This window comes from Numida meleagris, chromosome 11 (assembly GCF_002078875.1).
Source record: "Numida meleagris isolate 19003 breed g44 Domestic line chromosome 11, NumMel1.0, whole genome shotgun sequence".
NCBI lineage: Eukaryota > Metazoa > Chordata > Aves > Galliformes > Numididae > Numida > Numida meleagris.
In genome coordinates, this window is record NC_034419.1 from 3,239,348 (window position 1) to 3,260,383 (window position 21,036).

At 37.8% G+C, this 21,036-nt stretch overlaps 1 protein-coding gene across 2 annotated transcripts in view; it reads left to right on the plus strand.

The window, feature by feature from the left end:
• IARS (isoleucyl-tRNA synthetase) overlaps positions 1 to 21,036 on the plus strand; it is a 93,308-nt gene that overhangs the window by 11,699 nt on the left and 60,573 nt on the right. For both annotated transcript variants that reach the window (XM_021409841.1, XM_021409842.1), the window contains exons 7-13: positions 977 to 1,094; positions 3,651 to 3,798; positions 5,731 to 5,818; positions 9,667 to 9,727; positions 11,100 to 11,195; positions 15,848 to 15,970; positions 17,301 to 17,392. In XM_021409841.1, coding sequence (XP_021265516.1) covers positions 977 to 1,094; positions 3,651 to 3,798; positions 5,731 to 5,818; positions 9,667 to 9,727; positions 11,100 to 11,195; positions 15,848 to 15,970; positions 17,301 to 17,392 — 726 coding nt within the window. The remainder of the gene's footprint in view (positions 1 to 976; positions 1,095 to 3,650; positions 3,799 to 5,730; positions 5,819 to 9,666; positions 9,728 to 11,099; positions 11,196 to 15,847; positions 15,971 to 17,300; positions 17,393 to 21,036) is intronic.

Genomic DNA, 21,036 nt, shown 5'->3' on the forward strand with positions numbered 1-21,036 from the left:
TGATATTCTTCTTTGATATTGTACGTAGAAGTCAGTGCTGTAGTCTGCTTTCATTTTGTCTCGAAGATTTTACATTCAAACTTAGAAGATAAGACACTGACTTAGTAGAGGCTTGGATTCTCTAGCACAGAGTGACAGCCTGCGGGTTGGTTGCTTAGCAATGGGCTATTGATTTGGAAAGGAATACAAAAAAGTGATCAGGAGGCTTTGAAAACATAGTTCAAATAAAAGAGCTTTTAAAGTCATCAGTCTCTAGTCACTTCTAACAGTTCACATGTGGAATTTGACTCGAAGAAATGCAGATCTTGAATTTATAGTATTTATTTAAGGCTTACCCTCTCCTGCCTTACTTTTAACTTGCAGACTGTACCTCTGAATGTGCAAGTCAGCAAGACCTGCTAAATGTGGACAACCCTCCTGCAAATCTGGTGGTATTTAGATAGAGAGAATCATAGGGTTTTGTCCATCACACAGACACCTGATTAGTTGCTATGTGAAGTACGTTGCTCTTTCAGCTACTGTTCATCTTGAGCTTGGACTTGTATTTCATATTACAGTATGATGGATTTTTTGCTTATTTCAGGAAGACAACCAAATATGCTACAGACCATATTGAAGATAGCAGGTAAAGAGGTAAAGCTTTAAGTGAAACTGATCTCAGTCTGGAATAAAGTCCAAAGAGAAGTGAGCTAATGAAGGAGAATATTAGTGTAACTTATGGTGTCATAAAGCTGATTTCATTACTTTGCTTGCTGAGCTGTGTCCTCTTCTGAAAAATGCTCTTCAGATTGTCAGGATTTACTTAGAATGGGATACAGGTGTCTCTAGCTCTTATCGTTATTTTTTTTTTAGCATTGGCTGCTGTAGTTGGTGCTCCAGATAAGTGAGTAGCCATGTCACTACATGTCTTTTTTAATTATGTCTGATTTCAGCCTTATTAATCAAGTGTTATTCTGTGTTCCTTGTTTACTTCCAGGTGGGTTTTCAAGCAGCTGTATGACAAGGGACTGGTATATAGAGGTGTTAAAGTCATGCCTTTTTCAACTGCTTGCAATACCCCACTGTCAAACTTTGAGTCCCATCAGAATTACAAGGTAAGTCAGTATAAATGTACGTAATGTGTTGCAATCAAGTCTTTACTATCCTCAACTTAAATTTGGAAGTGCATGTTATTGCACTCCAAGTTGATAGCAAGAAAATGAGGTAAATAGGCTAAGTTTTATTATGATTAGCTGTGTTTGTTTGGATTATTTGATCTCTGCCCTCTTCCCTGTTCTTAGTTAACGATTATGTGAAGCATATACTCTGCTTTAGTCTGCTAAATTACTTTCATTTCCTCTTCTGGCTCTCAAGATGAGTGTTGCACTTATGCTGGGTTTTCATTGTAAATACTAAGAGGAGTGCTGCAGCTGTCCCTGGCTGTGCAGATCTGAAAAGAGGAGGGTCATTGGCAAAGTTGAAATCTTTTGTCAGTGTATTAGTAAGAATTATCAAAGACCACATTTGGTTATAGCATGTAGGAATCATTAATTTAGAATGGTAAACTCCAGTATAGAGCAAAGTATACTAAGCATTATATGACAGTCTCTTAAAATGAATTACTAGATGCAGCTTTTATCTGGAACAAATTCATGATTGCATACATGAAGGCAGCGATTCTGTCCTAATCTTTGAAATTTAAAGGTTTTGTATCCTTTCCAATCCCCACCCAGGCCTCCTTATCCTTATAGCATAAATCTTTGACTTATGTTGTTACAGCAGAATGCTAGCACAAATTGTACATCTGGTCTTTTTTACTTCTTGCCTAATAAAGGTCAATTTGCTGGCCAAAAATAGTATTTTTGAAACAACTGCTTAAATGCGCTTGTACAATGCAGCCCACAAATACTGGTGCTTTTTGTATTTCGGAGTTTCAGTTGACCACGCTGAAGAGTAAAGGATTGTGTGATCTGGAATAGTGGCACCTACAAAGATATCTTGATACTTCTGTTTGTGAAAGCTGAAATAGTTAACAAATACAAGCGAAGCAATTGACATTTCATATAGGCTCAGATTAATGAGCTTTCTTTAGTACGAAAAGGGTTAGTGTGCCCCTTTTACATGGAACAAAACTCTCTTCTCCTCAGTATCTTAACAAAATACTTTGATGCTATTTCTTGCTCTACAACCAGTACAGTGTAGGCTTATATATGCTGCTGTGCTGCTTCATGCAAAAGCATCTTTGTCTGTTGGAGGTGGTATTTTGGAGATAGGAGCGTTGAGGGTCTGTTAGCTGGTAAGATTTATTCTTAGCAAGATCTGTCATTTCTGGGAATAAGGCAGCTGTTATCTTCCTTGATGTGAAAAGCAGACTTTGGTTTCTCTTTATTGATCCTGTGAGAAATGGGGCACAGGAAGTATGTTTAGAAATGAAGTGTCTAATGTAGGCTTGAGTAAATGATGTCAGTATCTGCTATTACATAAGAACTGAAGAATTTTTGTCTTCAACTTAAAGCAGGTTTAATTTTGTGAGCATCATTTGAAAGCCTCAGTGTAATTATTATTATTTTCATGGCTTTTGTTTCTTATCTGCCTGGTCAACTTAGTGCTTCAGAAAACCAAATGAATAACCTACAATGTTGTTTCTCAGTTGTTAAGAGACAGAGCTGCAGTGATAGCTCAATCTTTGCTTGGCACTGAGTGCAGTGCAGGAGTTATGTAATATTTATGCTTTACTGTTGACTGCACCAGATGTTCACAGAAAATTCCCTCTGGAACAGCCCTTAGCTCAGACATAAATAGCTGCCTGTCCTGTGATGCAATTAAGTGTTCCATGATGCTGGACGGAACCCAGAGTGCCTTGCGCTAGAAATGATGAGGGGGTAGGACCTATTTGTGTAGTTAGGGCCTGTGCATGAGGCATCTATTCTTTTATTTGGCAGTTAATAGTGAACATCTCACGTGTGCAAGATTAGACTTGTTTGATCTGTTTTTCCAAATACGTGAAATATGAAGTGACCAAATAGGATTGTAATTAGCTGAAAGAAAAACTTGTTTTCAGGGGATTCTTTTGAATCATTTGGAGGTTAAGTTCCGTAGAGCAGATGACAAAGATTGTTTCTTCCCTGAGGTTTTTTTACTCTGTTGTATATTGTTTTCCTTTAAGTACCCCAAACTTTTGTTTTTCCTTCCTGACAACAGTTTCTTAATAAGATACTGCATCTTCTCAGTGACAGCTGTTCTTCCTGTTCTCTGACTCTAGAGGAAAATATGGGAAAAAGCTCTTCGTAGCTGTAGCTGCTGATAGCCTTGACAGTTAAGATTAATTACAGACTTAGCAAAGGGGATTAGGAGAGGTACCTGAGGGAACTGGCACTCAGCTCTCTGGTGTTTTGGCAGCTAATTTCCCCAAATCTCACTGCTAACCCCAGTGTTGAACTCTGTGGCCTTGTCAGACTGATAGTATACACTGGTATGATGATAGGATGCTGTGGCTGGTGTTCTTTTCTCATTTTTATGCTGCTTCACATTCTACCACTACAGAGATGAACTAGGCAAATTACAAGGCAGTGGATGGCACCAATAATAACTATTTATTTGATTTGTATTTTTTTACTAAGGTGTAGTAAATATGTGCTCTTTTTCCTTTTCACTTTATCTTGCCTGTTAAGGATGTTCAAGACCCTTCAGTGATTGTGAGTTTCCCACTGGATGAAGATGCAAGTGTCTCTCTTGTTGCTTGGACCACTACACCTTGGACCTTACCTAGCAATCTAGCCCTCTGTGTTAACCCAGAATTACAATATGTGAAATTGAGAGGCAAGTGTTAAATTAAGGTGATATATAACAAACACTTCTTTCTTCAGCGCCTTTGAATGTGTACTTTCATTTTGACTGATAGCCTGTTATTTATGCTAGATTTACAGTGCTTTGCTTGGACAGGATCAGTGTTGTAGAAGATGAGCTATATTTCCCATGTGGCTGATGGTTTCCAACTGTTGTGCTCTTTTTATCTGTGACGCGCATTCTGAGGACTGTTTCCTAATACATATTGATAGCTGAAATGATGATGAAGAAGAAATGCTTTATTTGGCCTCTTAAAGTCACGTTACGTTTGAGGGGCAGGGAGGTGTGACTGGGTGCCCCTAGCTTTGCCCCCACAGTTGTTGGAGCTCTGACTCGGACTAGTGTATGACACTAGGTTGCAGTAATGGAACATCTTTGTTCTCTTACCAGACACAAGATGGCTAATGCTAGTCACGACCTGTCTGCAGTATGTTTTTAGTGCAAACATAAGGTGAGGTGCATACTGCGATTTTCTATTTTATTTTTTTTTCAGTGTAAGAGTGCATTTTGCCGAGTGTTACAACTTACTCATGGATGAGTTGCTTATCACTGGCTAAATGACTTGGGCTACAAGGCAATCCCTTTCAAGAGAACACCCAGTATCACAAGACTTGTACGCAGCAGACCATATAGGCTGCCTAAACGATATAAGCTCTGGCTTTTTGTGTTACTGTTACAAACAGTTTTCCAATTGAAATTCCAGTTTTGTTAGTTGGCAACCGAGTATTTGTTTTTTGTCTTGAAATGCAATCCTTGTTATTTTTCAATCTATTAAAAACTTAAATTGAATAAAGTAAGCACACAAGTATGCTTGCACTGCTGTTCTCGAGTTCTTCCAAACTTCTGACCTCTTCTGACTTCTCAGTGTATGTAAACAAAAACAGAGATTCAAGTTAACAATGGCATTTAATCTGGATTTAGAACATGCCGAAGGTATAATTTCTTATTCCAACACAAACACATGAATCTAATTATTGCCTAAGGTGGCAGATACGAAAAGTTGAAGAGTTCTTTACAATAAACTCCAGGTGTTTGGGATTTTCTTTGTGTTGTGGGAGAGCTAAATTTATTCTGGCTTTCCAAAATTTTGACATACGTTTGGTCAGCTCGAAAGAGTTACTGACAGCTTTCAGGAATAACACCTACATCTGCCTGGGATGCTGCTTGTTTCAGAGCTACTTACATCTTGTCTTCAGCAAATATATTTATAGTAAGGCATAAGGACACGACAGCTTTATGGCTGACTAGAGGTCTGTGATAATGAACAAATGCTAAATGTGCTCATAAAAATACTAAAATGCCTTGAGGAGAACTCCGAGTGATATTTGGGGTCAAACTTCAGAGATCAGGTTTTTTGAGAGGTAGGAAATGGCTTTCTTTTTTGTTTTTATTTATTTCCTTTATAAAGAAATCCAAGCATAAAATTGATTGGAATAATAAATTTCAGAAGGACAGCAAAAAGGAGTACAGTCATTACAAGAAATGTCAGGTTAGTCATATTTATTTAGTAATTGTTCAACTTACCATACTGCCTCTAATCATTTTGGTCCGTTTCAGTTACATGAGGTGAAACTTTTCAGTTCTTTCTTTTGACACAACGACAGTAGACAAGTTAGGTATTACTGCCTCTTTAACAACTAGAAGAAAAGAAAGAGGCTGAAAATCATTGTACTGGGTCTTCTCCTGTGGTATCTCTAAGCTTAGCTTCTGGAAAGTGCATATATGAGTGTCTGTATGGTGAAGAAATAAATGGAAAGTAGCAGTTGATCAGCAAGAGAGTTCTGGACTCTTTTGTATCTCGTTTGATACCATCTTGCATAAACAGAGTTTTTTATAATAGTGCAAATGAGAGTATTAAATTGAGATATATATGTATATAACTGGTTGCTTTGCTTTATGTTCTAGATAAGGCTACAGGAAAGATTTACATCTTGATGGAATCCAGGCTGATTGCACTATACAAATCTGACAGTGAATACGAGATACTGGACAGGCAAGTACAGAAATTACGGCACACTTGTTAACTTAGAGTATTTTTATAGCTCAGGAGTTACGTGTTTTAAGAAGTTGAATTTTGCAGTTAGCAAAAGGTGAATTTCCCAATGTGGTGATACTTCGTATGTATATCTTGAAGAAAATCTATGAAAGAGATTGGAAGTTGCTAGGATGAATTGATTGTGAATATGAATAAAAGTTTAATTGGATTACTGTTTTGTAGTAAAAACTCCAAACTCATTAGTCTGTCCTTCAGTTGTTTATTTTTATTTATGAAGAACATAATTATCTTAATTTATACAATTCTCAGTTTCAATTTGAGACTTATAGATGTGGAAAGCGTCTTAAAATTCGTGGAAATATTTGAAGGGAAATGGGCAAGAGTAAAACCATTCCCTTCAGCAGTCAAATACTCTTTCTGTAGAATCGTCTGCCCAAGTTATGTAGTTAGTGGCAGTTACTCTTTCTGAAAAGTGCTTATTCATCTTGTTTGAATTGAAAAATAGGAATGTTTGAATCGATGCTCATTTTATTCAGTCTTTGATAGTAGTCTTAAAAAAAAAAAGCTAGAATGATGAGCCTTATTCGCTGGCAGTAGTTATTTTTATTGTTTTTTATGTCAAGCAGTTAAGTTTTACAGCACTATATTCTCAAATCAGAATAATAGATATAATGTGCATGTATGCACATGTAGAAAGACGCCACCTCTATTTAACTAAGCAATTGCGTGTTGTCATTGAATAATAGGAATATAGAGCTGAAACACTTGCTAAAGATGTTTTCTACTCTGTTCTCTTATACTATGACAGCTGAGTAATTCCTGCTTTGTATTTTTGCACTGATCTTCCTCCCTCCCCCTCAGCATCCCCTGCTTAATTGTCTTAATCTGTCACTTACTCTGTGGCCATTTGAGGCGATACTCAATCTTTGAAAATTACTTTCAGTGCTCCCATTCTTCCATGTGGATAGAACTTCTGATCTCCAGATTTGTCTGTTTTCTGTTTTTTTCTTTCTCCCTTCAGTTGTCAATAAAAGCATTGAATAGTGTCAACATGATGGAAATCTTTTTTCAGCCTAATGCTGAATCAAAAATAACTTTTTTCCTTGAAATGATTCTGCATCCACGTAAGCATGCAGTCACTTGTTTAGAACGTTTTTGTGTTCTACGTGGAGCAGAATGACATGGGGAAAGTGTCAAAAGCCTTACTGTCATTATGCCCTGGATCTATCTGCTTGATTGCTATTTAGGCTAGTCAGTTTGCCTAACAAGGGAAGTAATTTAGTTTGATGTGACTTATACTTGACAAATTCATGGTGATTGTTCTTTGCCGCTTCACTTTTTTTTTTAAACTATTCAGTGACTAAATTTAATGAAGTTGTTATGCTGGTCCGACTGGAGTTTTGGTCCGTCAGTGCTCCAAAAATATCTGTGGTATTTTGCTCTACCGAAAATACTGTTATTTTCTTAAATATTTTGGAATGCATTTCCTTTAGACTTTGAAAATAAGCGGTGTAGATGCATTGAGTTTTTTGGTCTATTATGTTGTCATTGTAAATTGTTCTTTTATTGGAATTCTGCAAATATAAGTTCAGTTTGTTGCCATCATTCATTTCCTGTATCAAGAAATGCACTAAACGTTTAAGCCTTCTTATTGTGTTTTTTCTCCTCATAAAGATTGTGGAGTAAAAGTTTTGTACTTGCTTTCTAAGGCAGTCATACACGAGATCGTTGTAGATGCTTACATCCCTGGCTAATTGAAATTTCTATCTTTTTTCTCATCTCTTACATCTGTGTATCTGTGCATAAAGGTGCTGCCAACTTGTATTCTCCTTGCAGAGCAGTAGATTTTTCTTCTTTCTATGTTAGTGCTATAGTCTTCTCAAGCTGACTTTCTCATACTACAATTTTTATGTTTTGTAATAAATCAGTTCTCAGATGTGAAATGTGAGACAATTAAGAGGTAGCTGGTAGTTGAATGGGTATTTTGAACATTTTGATCTAAGAGCATATAAATTCACGGAAATGAACTTTTCCCTTTTCTACTTCTCGCTTCTTTTCTTCTAGCCCTCTTCTCAATTTTCAGCCTGTTAGGCCTTCAGGGGAAAAATGGATGTTTGCTCCATACCAGGTGGCAAACAGAGGTCAAGGAATGATCTTACATAGAAAATGTTCTGCATCTGAAGTCATCTTGTCTTCCTGACTACTTCCCGCTTTTCTTTCAAACCTGCCCTGACTGCTTTTGTTTCCTTTTTCGAGTCAGATGCAGGCAGTGTTTCTTTTTGTGAGAGAAAATTAGAATATTTCTCCTTTGTTTCACTAGTCAGGTGGCTACTGTCTTCATCAGAATCATCTCTGCAACTTGGAGCAGATGTACTGATCTTGATATATTACCTTGTTTTTGGCCTTTTAGTAGTGGTCAACATAAAATGGTTGATGAGTGTTTTCCTCCCTTTCTGTTACATTTCAGTCTGCTTGCAAATCGAACAATTTCTTTACACAATTTTCCAGCACATCAGTGTTGTCTCCTTTTCAGTTCTAAGTTTCTGATCACTTGAAAGTGAAGGGTTACTATGGTGATGTTAAAGTAGTATGTTAGTAACATAACTTAGGTCACAAGAAGATGGCGGTGTGTAAACTTCCAGCTTCAGATTCAGGACTTTGGTTTCTTAAATATTTTCTAATCCAAAGGTGAAATCAGGAATGTGATCCACAACCCTTTCACCCCTTTCACTTAACTGTGGGTGGTTCTAGTACTTGATGTTCTTTGCCTGAACACTCCCGCATCTGTATGGCCAAGCACTAGGATGTTGTTTTCTCATCTGATCCTGATTAAGCACCTCAAACATTCCTAAGGCTGTTTGTAATATAAAATACTTAAACCATCCGTGAAGCTGTGCCTTAAAATAGAAGCATCCCCTTCTCCTAGCGGATATTATGTATGCCAAGCTGAGGAGGCATGCTCTCTCACTTGGCATTAAATATTGATTGAGTTTCTTTCTGTACACTGAAATAGCTTTCAAGCAGTTTCTCACTTTCAAGTAGCCAAATGTTCTATGGTTTGACCATTGGTTTTGGAAGATGTGGAAATAAATCAGGAAGAATATAGGGAAGACCACAGCTGTGGCGCATCCAGAGAGGTATCTCAGCTTTTAGATGAGGTTGTGTTTGAGCTAGGCTTCTTCCTGAAATGGAGGATTCGAGCCTTTTCAGGAGAGTCGTGAGCAGCCCAGTCACCATCCTTGCCATTCGTAGTCGGAAGCCCAAAGAGAGCCAGATCTACAGGCTGTAGCTCTTCTTGGTTGGCTTGGTTCCTCAGTCTGTCCTGTCTGTATTGGATCTTCTGAGATGCCCTCAGAAAGCATAGATGCCTAATGATAGAATAAGGGTAAGGTATCTAAAATTTAAGCACTGTAATTCTCAGAAGCACCATCTTTTGTGCATACAGCTTCTAGATGTTTTGGTACGGTGCTATTGAACGCGCTGAGCTTACAGTGCTTTGTTGTTGAGTTATATTCAGAAGCTCCTTACCCAGAGCTTTATCATAAATGAACTGTTATTAATGCTTACTTCCTGTGTTAATTTACAGTGGTTGCTTGATTAGAAGGCCATTGGGTAGAAGTGTACCTGTTCTTTGTTAGCAGAGATGCATTAAGACATGTGGTTTTCATCTAAGCTGTCAAAGAGGTGTAGAAATGGGAGGCGAACTGTTTAGAAAAAACTTTCTTCGCTTCATGCAGTCAAATTCTGTTACAGATGGGGGAAATAGAAGAAACAGCTCCCCTACTAGTGGACCAAACAATTCTCAAGTTGTTCATTTGTGTTCATGTAATTTTTTTTCTCTTCAGGTTTCCTGGCATTGTTCTAAAAGGGAAGAAGTATAAACCACTCTTTGAATATTTTATTCAGGTAAGATGAAGTCGGGTGTTTGTCGTAGTGCACAATGACAAAAGTCAAAATGTTTCTCAGTATTACTTGTTTATGTTATAAAAACCTTGTGTCCTAATAAGAAAAGGACTCAGATTTTATTCAAGTAGTTGAAAATGCTAGTGAAAGGTTGAAAAACAGAAAGCTGTTTTTATTTTTTCCTTAAGTTTTAAATATACCCGGAGTAAGAATTGAGTGGTGAATAGTAGTTTGAATTCAAATTATAGCAAGACTTTCAGTAAGTGCTACTGAATAAGCAGTATTCTCTCAGCCTTGCATCTGGTGAGCTTCTGTCTTTTGTCTTTAAATTCCACAAACTTTGTATTCATGAGATGGATTGACTGTGCAGCATTTAAGTGCTGTGTAAGTCTCCTGTCGATAACAGCACCAGAGATTGTGTTGCTATAGTATGTAGTAATATATAGTAATAAGAGGCAGGGTAGAGGACTATGTATTAAAAATACAAAAACAATACTTAGTGAAAATCGGTTAAATTCTTCAGAGAGTTGAAATGGATCACAGTACTGCTGGACAAGCTGTTAACTCAGGCAAGAGATTCGGTCATTTGTGTCTGCATTCTGTGCTGAAGCATGTGCTGAAGTCAGCAAAGCTGAGGAAACCTCTGTAGGCAGCAGGACCTGTTATTTCTAGAGAAAGGTCAGAAGCTAAACTGAATCTGATAAACTGGACTACAGGTGTGAAGAATCAGAATGGATTAATGACTCTGAGTCCTGCTGTACTTCCTAAAGAACAGATGGGCATATACCAGTTTTTCTTAGAATCGGTGTCTTATCCCAAAATATCCCTCTTCAGGATATGCCAAATATTTTGTGACATATCTGATTGAGGTGTAACAGTTTGCAGTGATTTTTTTTTTATGCTTCCCACTTTGTTATTCTCTGGAGAAAATAAAGGAAATTTCTTATTATAAAATAAAAGCTTTTTTTTTAAAAAAAAGAAATACTAAGGAGGTACAGTTTCCAGTACCATCCAGTGTAAAAATGAAAGGAGACTTCTGCAAAGTGAATGCTTGTAGGTGTCTTGAATGTATCCTCACTTACACAAGTGTACTCATTTGTATTGTATTAAACACAGGACTTAGTGTAGCACTGTGACTTGAAGATGAATGGACTCTGCGGCCTTATGGAGAGATCTTAGATTTAATCAAAGTTGATGCTGCTTAAATGAAGTGTCCAAGTGTCTTAGCTATGGGAAATAAATATGTAATGTTAGGAATGTCACATTTTAATGTGTATCATTTATTTCTGATGCCATTGTGACTACCAGTGGCTTTCCTGTGTTCTTAAGAATTCTGTTTTGCTGTATATATGAAAAGCATATTTTTGTATTACAGTGCAAAGATAAAGGTGCCTTTACTGTGTTAGTAGACAGTTATGTGAAGGAGGAAGAAGGCACAGGTGTTGTTCATCAAGCCCCCTATTTTGGTGCTGTGAGTATGATTTGTGTCTGTTGTGTTCATTTCTTTTTTCGTGCATGTGGCTTGGCTTTCCAGCTACTGTGAACTGTCAATGGTTATGAAATTAAGTAACCCTCCAATTTGCTACTTAGAAATGTAGGTAGCATTGTGTTCTAGGGAGCTCTCCGTGCACTAGTGCCCCTTGCGTGCTAAAGTGGGGATTTTAGATGTCCCTTGTTTTGGTTACTGTCATGGTATGTGAAGTGCAGTCACCACTGTGTCTTCCAAGTGTCATTGATCTTAGCTGTTCCAAGACTAAATTTACAGCTTCAGGAATAAATGATCTGTTAACACTGATAGTAGAAACTTGCTTAAAGTGATAATTTTGGATGGTAGCTGTAGTTCTGCTCAGTATGCTGCCTCTCTTCAGTCTGTCAATTTTGTTACTTGTGTATTTGGAATGCCTGAGAAAGTGCTTGGAGTGCTTTTTTTTTCCGGAGGCTTTATCCCTTATTGAACTCCTTTCTTTTTTGTCTACTAAGAAACTTTATTTTTCTTTCCCTCAGTCTATTCTTGCAAAGGTTAAGAGGGATTTTTTTCATGAATTTCATCAGTTTTTAGACATAGGAATTAACAGCGCTAGTTTAGACTCATTGTCTCTTTTGTATAGTGTCCTGTCTTCAACCATTATCCAAAAATGCCCTCAAAAAACCTGTAATAACTGCCAGTGTCCAGCAATTAGCAGTCCCTGTACTGCAAGCTCTATTATAGTTTCCAGAAACCATTGGCATTAATAATAGACCTCTTTGTATTCATGAGAAATATCCTGTCTTTGTCCTTTTTTGCTGCGTTTTTTGAAGGATGCATCTGTTGTGTTCTGTTTCCCTTGACAAGATGAACAGTGACATGAAAAGATGTTCTACCTTAATACAGCTGTAACTTAAAATCAGATTGGGCAGTATGTTCCTGGTTAATAGAGAAATTCACAGTGACTGGTAAAGTGCCTTAAGGAATCTAAAGCATATCGCATGAGCTGAACCTCAGATATTCACCTATAGCTAAATCCTCCAGGGACTTAACTGAGGGATGAGAGACCAGTCTTGGTTTTGAGGCAAGAACTTTTGCCATGGGACATGGAGTAATGGAAGTGGGAAGGCTGCTAATAGCAAGGGAGCTCTGGAAGAAGTGTTCCATTGGCTGCTGTGTTGCTTTGCTGTGTACTTTCACAATACTTTCTAGTTATTGGAAACAGCTTGTTGGGAAACTTAACTGACCAGTTAGACCGAGGATTATCTGCCATCTTCTGTTAGGTTCTGTTGCAAGCCCGCAAAGACTTGTGTAAACACAAAAGGGGGAAAAAAAAAAGTTCCATCTCTCCTGGGAAGTCAGCAATTACCTTTCTAAAATCAGGGGTTTGGAAAACGTGGCAGTGTAGTATGTGCATTGCAAAGGAAGAAAAGATGCATAGAGTAATTCTGTGAGTAAAAAGTATGCGAAGATCATAAAATTAGCAGTTGATACATATGGGGTGCCTACACTTCATAATGCTGTAGTATGGACCTGAGTCAACTGATACGCTACCCTTTGAAGGAAATGATATAGAATATGTTGTATGAAATGCTGCTGCTTTTTTTCTTGTGGGATACATATAGATCTGCTTCTGACAGTCCAGTGACTATTTTTGTTCAGAAAGACTCACAAGGGCTCTAGTTCAGGTTCAGGAATTCATCACAGTAGGCACTGTACAGAATACCAAATATTACATGACGTTGACTTGAATGTTTCCATTTTTAAATAGTCAGTCTTAGATGAAAAAGAGAGAGAACTCCTGATTATAGGTAGGACTGTCTAATTGGCATCTCTGCGACTTGCTTCACTGTTGTGGGTTGAAGGCGAACAGGCAAGAGGAAAAGGGCGTGAGTGGAGCAGGAGATAAAGCTCAGAGGAGAAGGGCACAGTCTTTCTCAAGAAACGTTGTCTTGTGTCTGTTCCTTCCCCCCATTATAAGCAAGTTCTTTTAATAAACAGTTAGAGGAAAGCAAGGCGGTCTTATTCTTCTTTCTGATAGACATTGAGATGATAGCTTAGATGCTCCTTCTCCAGTAGTAAAAATTCACCTTTTAGTTCCAGGATTTGTAGTTTCATTGTCTTATGTGATGTTTTTGCCAGATAGAAGATGCAATGCAGTATGAGATGACTTTTTTTTTAATTCAAGTGAAATCAAAATTAAAGCTTGTGGAGCAAGACAAACCTGTGTAAAACTTCAAACTCAACGTACTTGCAGATTAACATGACATTAAAATCCGTCTGCTCAGGCATCATAGGTAGATGTGTCTGCATCAAGTTCTAGTGATGGTTTTAGTTGGCTTTTAAACCCTGTACTTCAGTGCTTGCTCAGAATGAATCATGAAAGCTTCATAGGTTCATTCCTGTTATGCTTTACTTCTGCAATGTGTTGAAAAGGTACTTAATTTTTAAGTGGTGCTACAGGTAAACCTATTGACAGTTTTTTCCTTTTTTGTTGCCTTTTTTCAAGTTTCTGTGAGAAAAGCCTTGAGTTATTCTCATCGATGAGTTTTTAATAGCTTATGTTTCACTCATTTTAAGTATGGCATTGACTTCTCTTTGTAATCTTCTAAAAGATCTAATCATCACAGGCATTAAAAAAAAAAGTGACCAGCAGTATGACTTCAATTCTGGAAATAACTGAAATTTGCTTTAGTTTTCCAGTGAAGCTTAGCACTTGTGGTTTTCTGCTTGTGCCTGAATGTATTCTTGGATTGTGAACAAGTCCCCATTAAATCAAATAGAAGGTCAGTTTGTAGAGCGTTTATGTTCAAGTCCAAGCTTTTCAAAAGAAAGGAAACTCTTGATATATCACCGGCTGCTTTGGTGATGCAAACCAAACTGAACCACCTCTTGACCTGGGTCCTGCGAAGTGGAAGGTTCGTGATTATGTTTTAGCTAGGTTGTCAGTGTGCCGGGCTTTGATGTACTCTTTGCTGGCTGCTTCTTCAAAGCCTTTTGCAGTTCATTGCCAAATCAGGGTTGACGTTAGTTCTGTCATCTGGCCTACATATTAACGCTGCAGTCTGCTTGCTGTATCTCAGCAATAATAGCTGGTGAAAGGTCAACTGAGAACAGGCTTGTCTTAAGTCATCTATTGACTGTAATAGCTGGTTGACCAAATGGAGGCTGTGTAATTGTGGTGGTTGTCCACAGCAACTGAAAAGTGGACTGAGACTGTCATGTGTAGAGTAAATGAGTGATATAACTGAGATGGGTTTCATTTCTGCATGTGATGGTGGTGCATTGGTACTTAAAGCAGCCAACTTCTCTATTGCTCTGGATGAGTTTCAGCATGTTCTATAAAATGTAACATGGATCTACCTGGCAACACTTACTAGACCTGGCTTGAGGGTCCCGGTGGGTGGTGCTTAAGATGCAGGGGGAAGACCTCAGAGAGGACCTGGGAACAGCGCATTGTCCCACCCAAAGCTGACTTGCCAGTATTGGTTACATCTATGAAAGGAGAATTCAGCTAGCTGTGAAATGCTTGCTTATTTGACACTTACTTGAACACTTTATTCAGATAAGATCTCCTTGATCAAGGTTGACAGCTTACTTCAGAGCGCAGCTCCTATGAAGTAGCTGTTGTGTGCTTGTTTCATCCAAGGTAAATGAGCTTTAAGCAACGAGGAGTCTAAAAGTTCAACTGCAGCCAGTTTAGATAGTCAGGGCCACTGTAGGTTCCATTTCACACCACAACAAAACCCTTCAATTTCAGTCCCTGAAGTCAGTGGTTGGCTCCCCTTTTGGTCAGAGTGGCAGTACAGGAACCTGTGAGACTCAAGCAGCCTGCCTTCATACAGGCTCAGGTAGGACCTTGCTCGGCGAGGAAAGAAAATTAAGTGATTCTGCAAATGTATTGAGAGAGTTTAATCTGCAGCCTCCTCTCTCTCCCTTCCTCTCCAATCTCTAGTAGTATAATCTCACCTTTAGGGAAAGAAAGTGGGTAATCTGGAATAATAATTGGTTAAGATGTGTTTACTTTGACTTCAAGCTTGAAATTGCAGTCTGAACTTCGCTATTCCCCTAATAATTCTGTTCTGCTCTTTTCCTTTTTAAAGGTACCATTGGTTCTTAGTTACGTTTGTGAAAAGCTTTCAGTCATTTTCTTGTCCTGAAGGCTTTTTTTCTTTTGTGCTCCTTACTGCTACAGGAAATTAAAAAATTAAACGAGCTGGCCAGGAAAACAGTTTGTGATGTTGTCCATGTGTGGTGCTCGGTCAGTATTGCTGCCTATGTGCCCAAAAGATTGGGAAATATGGATTTAAAGACTTCAAATCATTAACACATTCAGAATTAGGGGGATTTCTTATGTGTAATTTCAGAATGAGATTGATTAAAACAACCTGCCATCTCCATCCATACATAAGTGTGTGTATATTTATGTCTACAGAAGAATGTGCATATACACTGAAGAAATATTAACTTCTGCAATGAATTAAAGTACAATTGTGTAAAATAACATTTCTTAAGCATATATTTTGTAGAGTGAAGGCTAGTATTTCACTATTCTTGTCCAGTCACCATGTTTCTTATTTTGTATTTATTTTTTTCAGGAATTGATATTATAACTGATATTTCAGTCTTCTATAACTTGGCACTTCTATCTTTTGTAGGATGATTACAGAGTCTGTATGGATTTTAATATTATTCAGAAAGATTCTGTCCCAGTTTGTCCTGTTGATGTGTCAGGCTGCTTCACAGCTGAAGTGACTGACTTTGCTGGACAGTATGTGAAGGTCAGTGAGCTTGGAGATAGTAAATTACTCTTTTATTCCAGATAAAGTTTATGTGCTTTAGAAGTGTTCTTATCTTTGCCTTAATGCCTTTGTCTTCAGTATGCCTCTGGAAAAATCAAAATGTCTATTAACATGTGCAACAGTGGCAGATTTGTTTATTAGAATATCTGAAAAAAAGAAAAGAACTTGAAGTGTAAGTAGTATTGTAAATCTCGTACTGAAAGGAAAGAGGGGTGTTTATTTGTTAGTAGCAGCAAAGTCACACTTTTTCCTAGTTTCCTACAGGAATGTTACGTATGCAGTCTCTGGGTAAGTGTGCCAAGGCCTGCCTTGCCTCTGGGTGCCTACTGCATTCACAGATGTCATAATTAAGTTTATATCAGCCAGATAGTTTAAGACAGCTTCTTAATGGAGAGAAATCCAGTCATTTTTCCCACTTGTGGGACATGTTGCAACACAAATTGACTCGTTAATAGATGAAAGAGAGTCATGTGAAAGGAGACCCAGAGGAATGCTAGATTGTTATAGACAAATCTGTAAAAATGAATGCCTCATATACTTACTAAATAAATTGTTTTTCAGTCATGGTTTCCCACTGTTACTATTTGATGGCCTGTTCCAGTTGAACAGACTTGAAAGTCTTGTATTTGTACTCAAACAGCTATCATTGCTTCCTGTAAATTGAGGCAAATAAGGGCGTACTGGAGACTGCATGTTTATCTGAATCTGAACTTGAAAAATGTTCTTAAATGGTGAATTCTTTTTTAGATTGTGAATATTGCAATATAAAAAGATCTTTGTATACTTTGATTTTTTTTCCTTTCTTAATCTCATTTTGACAGTGTTTGTCCAATAGGTTGTCTTGAACTCTACAGTTTTCAGTCCCAACTTAAACTGTAAATCCTGTTAGATGTTACAAAAGATGCTATAGCTTCTGTAACTACACTCGCATTTTAGAGGAGTATGTTACAGTCAGTTCTGAATATTAGGTACAAGGCACCGTGGATTTCTGCTGAAAAATCAGAAGACAATCAAAGATTTAATGATGTGAGTTCCGGTGTGTAGTGGTGCTACAGAAAAATTAAGTTCTACACAGTGAGCTGATCTATATGAGGATTTGGAGAGCAAATAATGTTTCAAATTTAGTGTTTCACAGTGCCTCTGCAGTAAATGTATGAATTGTATGCCATTTTGGAGATTTTTGTGTGTGTAGATATTGAATTACCTGCAGGTTATTTTTTTGTTAGATATTGGAGATGAATCTTGTCGTGGCTTACTGAAATTGTGAAATCTGTTATCCAAGGAAAACCTTTTTCTTCTGTCGTTTCAGGATGCAGATAAGAACATCATTAAATTACTGAAGGAGAAAGGCAGGCTGGTTCACAGCAGTAGTTACAAGCACAACTATCCGTTCTGCTGGAGGTAAGGAGAGAAGTGCATATGGCTTTAAGATTGAGGGTTGCAACTGAGGAGCTTGAGGTTTGCCTCCTTTTTCCCCCTCACTTACCTTCATCGGTTTAACATCACTGAAAGTAAAAGGAATCAAGCATACTGAATTAGAGGGGCTACAATTTTGGTTTAGTCCTTCAAGAGTTATTAGTTTTTAAACTGCAGCCGAAAACGAGCACTGCTTTTATTTTCCTTATGTAGCAACTCAAATATACAGTCATGACCTTCTGAGATAAACTAGTTACATAGAAATGCTGATGCTGTAGAGCATACTTAATCCTGCCACACTGTTGACACTCTTGTTGATTGATGATAAGTTGCAGGCAGCACCTAGCAGCAAATGATCTGGCGGGAAGAGCAGAATAATGGAATCTACTTTAAAATTTCATTTAACTTCCATCAGAAATCAAACCATAATTGGAATATGCTAAAAGTAGAAGAGTAGTTCTTGACTTCAAACATAGTTATAAGTTATTTTGATTAATGAAAGAAAACTTTGGAATCAGATTTTCCTGCTTAATGTACTATTTTTCATGCTTTTCTCTGGAACTAGTGAGTTGCTGAATCCCAAGTGTGTTATTTTTCTCCTTTTGCATATCATCAAAGGGTCCTTCTTTTAATTGTCTTGTTGTAATGATATGCAGTAATTTTCTGTTAACTAAAGTTGGGAATTTAAAGGTAAGGGTAACAGTGTCACCTAGGTGAGTACACAGTAGACAGTTTCCAGCCCGAACTCCTCTTTATTGGAACTGCTGAAAAAGAAAACGATTAGCCAAAACTGTTCTATGTACTTGTGAGATCTTGATAACCTGAATGCCTGTATAGTCGAGGTAGTGGTTTAACAGCTCTAGAAGGTAGCAGTAGGCAGTGATTCAACAACCCTGGAAAGCAGCAAAAGTAGCAAGCTTGACAGCCAAGTGTCCATGGTAGCTCCTGTGTGCTATCCTATTAGAAATTAACACTGGGAAGCTCTATCACTGACTCGTGCAGGGTTTTGCTTTTTTTAAGCCCGTGGAAGGAAAGCCAAGAAGCGTTCTTTAAGGGCACGTGGTCAGTGATCCATAACTTACTTCTGAAATTAAAAGAAAATGGAAGATAACAATAAGTTGATTTAAACCACCGTGCGGTCCAGAATAGGTACATGGAGCTACTGGAGCATATAGTGTGCATGAAGAGTGTTCTCACTGATCTTTTCATGTACAAAGGTTACATTTCAGAGAGAGCTGATTTTTCTATCACTGCTAAGGAACAGGCTGTTTGCTCAGGTGCCTCTGTACCTCTGATAAAGTTCTAAAGGACGCAGGTCTTAGGAAACATGCTACCCCTGGTGTTCCCTGAAGGATGTGCTGGTCCTCAGTAATCAGAATTCATCTCTGTGTGTGGTAGGATGATGCTGTGAAACTGGATATGTGACTGTCAGGCTTTAACATGCACTGTGAAGTTTTCTTTTCCCATGGCAGAAGAGCAAATATTCTTAAGTTGTTAAAATAGGTTATTTGTGTTAGATTTTTTTTCTGCTTTTAATGGTTGTGCCCTTAGTGGGGTGCTGTCTGCTCTTTCTTCATCATCCTGATATTTTTGTCTAAAATCACTGTCTTAATTTAAATGCTTAGTCATTGAAAATCAGTTTTACCTGTAATGTAAGGTACTCTTTGAAGACTCCAGGAATGCTGGGTAGAGGAACTGCTTCAAGAAATGCAGATGTTAGCTATGGAAGAAAGGTCAGTCCTCTGGTGCTCAGGGGTAACAGGTTTTATTTCAGTGCGATTGTCTTGGAATTCTATGAGTTACATTATTGTGTTGAGAGGTGGAAGGCAGCGTGGAAGAGGGGATTTTATTCTCTTGTTTGAAATAGGTTTGGTTTATGGCATCTGTGGCATTTTTGCCTTTTACTTTCAATTTGTACTGCTAATAAGTTGAGTCTGTCGACCTTAGTCCTTTGTGAAGTACTGAAAAAGCACCGATCTGAAGTTAGAGCAAAAGAACTGTTATGGAAGCAGTGAGAGTGGTTGTACTATATCAGACCAAGGAGCCACGTGTCCCTGTAGACCCTGTGATGGTGTCCAGAAGTGAATGCATAGAAAGGGTATGAAAACAAGCAGGCGTTCTCCATAGTAGTCCCTTGGCTTCCAACCATTTTCAGATAATGTATTCCCTGCGCCCACATCACGACCATAACCGCTTCTGAGTGATGTGATTGTACTGGTGCTTTTTCCATTTCTTTTCATTTTTTATGATTTCTTTTGCTTGTTCTTTTATATATATATATATACATATAAAATATATATTTCATACATATATGAAAGTCTAGCAAAACTTGTTCAATGTTTTGTTAACGTGGGAATATATATTCTGGTCTTCAGGAAACCTGTTTGTCTTCAAGAAGGTGGCTTACCTTATTTAAGAAAGGGTTAAAAGAAAACAGCCTTCAGTTTAGATAGAAGAATGTTTATGCAGAAAGGATTATCATTTTTTTTTTAGCATCCATCTCTGCTTTAAGGTCTAGTTGGGTGTTTTTTTCCTTAACTTGTATTAATGGAAAGCATAACCCAGTATTGAGGATTTCTCACTTTGTTCTCCAGTAGAGAACTGAATCTGGTTTCCTCAGATGTCACCAGTCATATGGGGCAGATTTTTTTGTCTCTGTGTGAAGGCACTGCTTGTCTGTACAGATGGCAGAATTTCCCTGAATATATTCTCTATCTGCTCTTTACTTCAGGAGGGCCGTGTAGCTTGCAGAATGCTTTCTTTTCACTATTGTCTTGCTGTTGTGGGAGGAGTTAACTAAACTATTCCCTTTTTTGGATATCAGGACGTAAAGTTGAGAATTGGAACTTCGTATCTCAGTATGTTTACATTTGATAGATGGAATGTTACTTCATTATTATTGCTTTGGGCTCTTGCTGTTCCCCTTGAGGTTATTTACAGATCTTTTAACTCTTAAAAGATGCACGTTGAAACATATCACAGTTGAACTAGTTTCTCAAATTCAGGATTAATAGAAATGGTGTGGCTATTATTAGGCAACATGAAAGCCAAACAATCTTTGCTCTGTATTTCTTCCCTCTTCTGTTTGTCCAGTAGGTGTACCATTAGGAAGTACTTCCATATTATCAATTTGAATTTTCATCATAATATGAGTAGATTGTGCATTTGAAATGAATCCGTGTTATAGCTTAAAAAACAAAAAGTAATATTTCAGGTAATATTTTTGTGTAGTGAGTTGATATTAAGGAAGTGTAAGCTTCTTGTCCCAGAGTTGCTGCAGCTGCTCTATTCAAGTAGACAGCTTCCTTATCCTAGGGTTCAGTCTTCCTTCTTTAATTTGGAATAATGAGATAGATGTGAAGTACTAGAGTTGTCTGAACTCTCCTGTGAACTTTACACATGAATTGATTATTGGATCCCTAAGAAGGCCGCGTGTTACTGGAACAGTCCCTCAAGACCATAAGCTGTTGTGTTATGGAACTAACAAATAAGAGGTGCAGCCAGATGCTTAAAGATTCCGATTTTACTAGGTGATTTAGGGAATTTTATCAGTCTGTAAAGTCTGTCCTACAGCATTCTCATTTCTAAGCAATCCCAAGTTCCAAATCTGTTGCCACTATGTAGCAGAA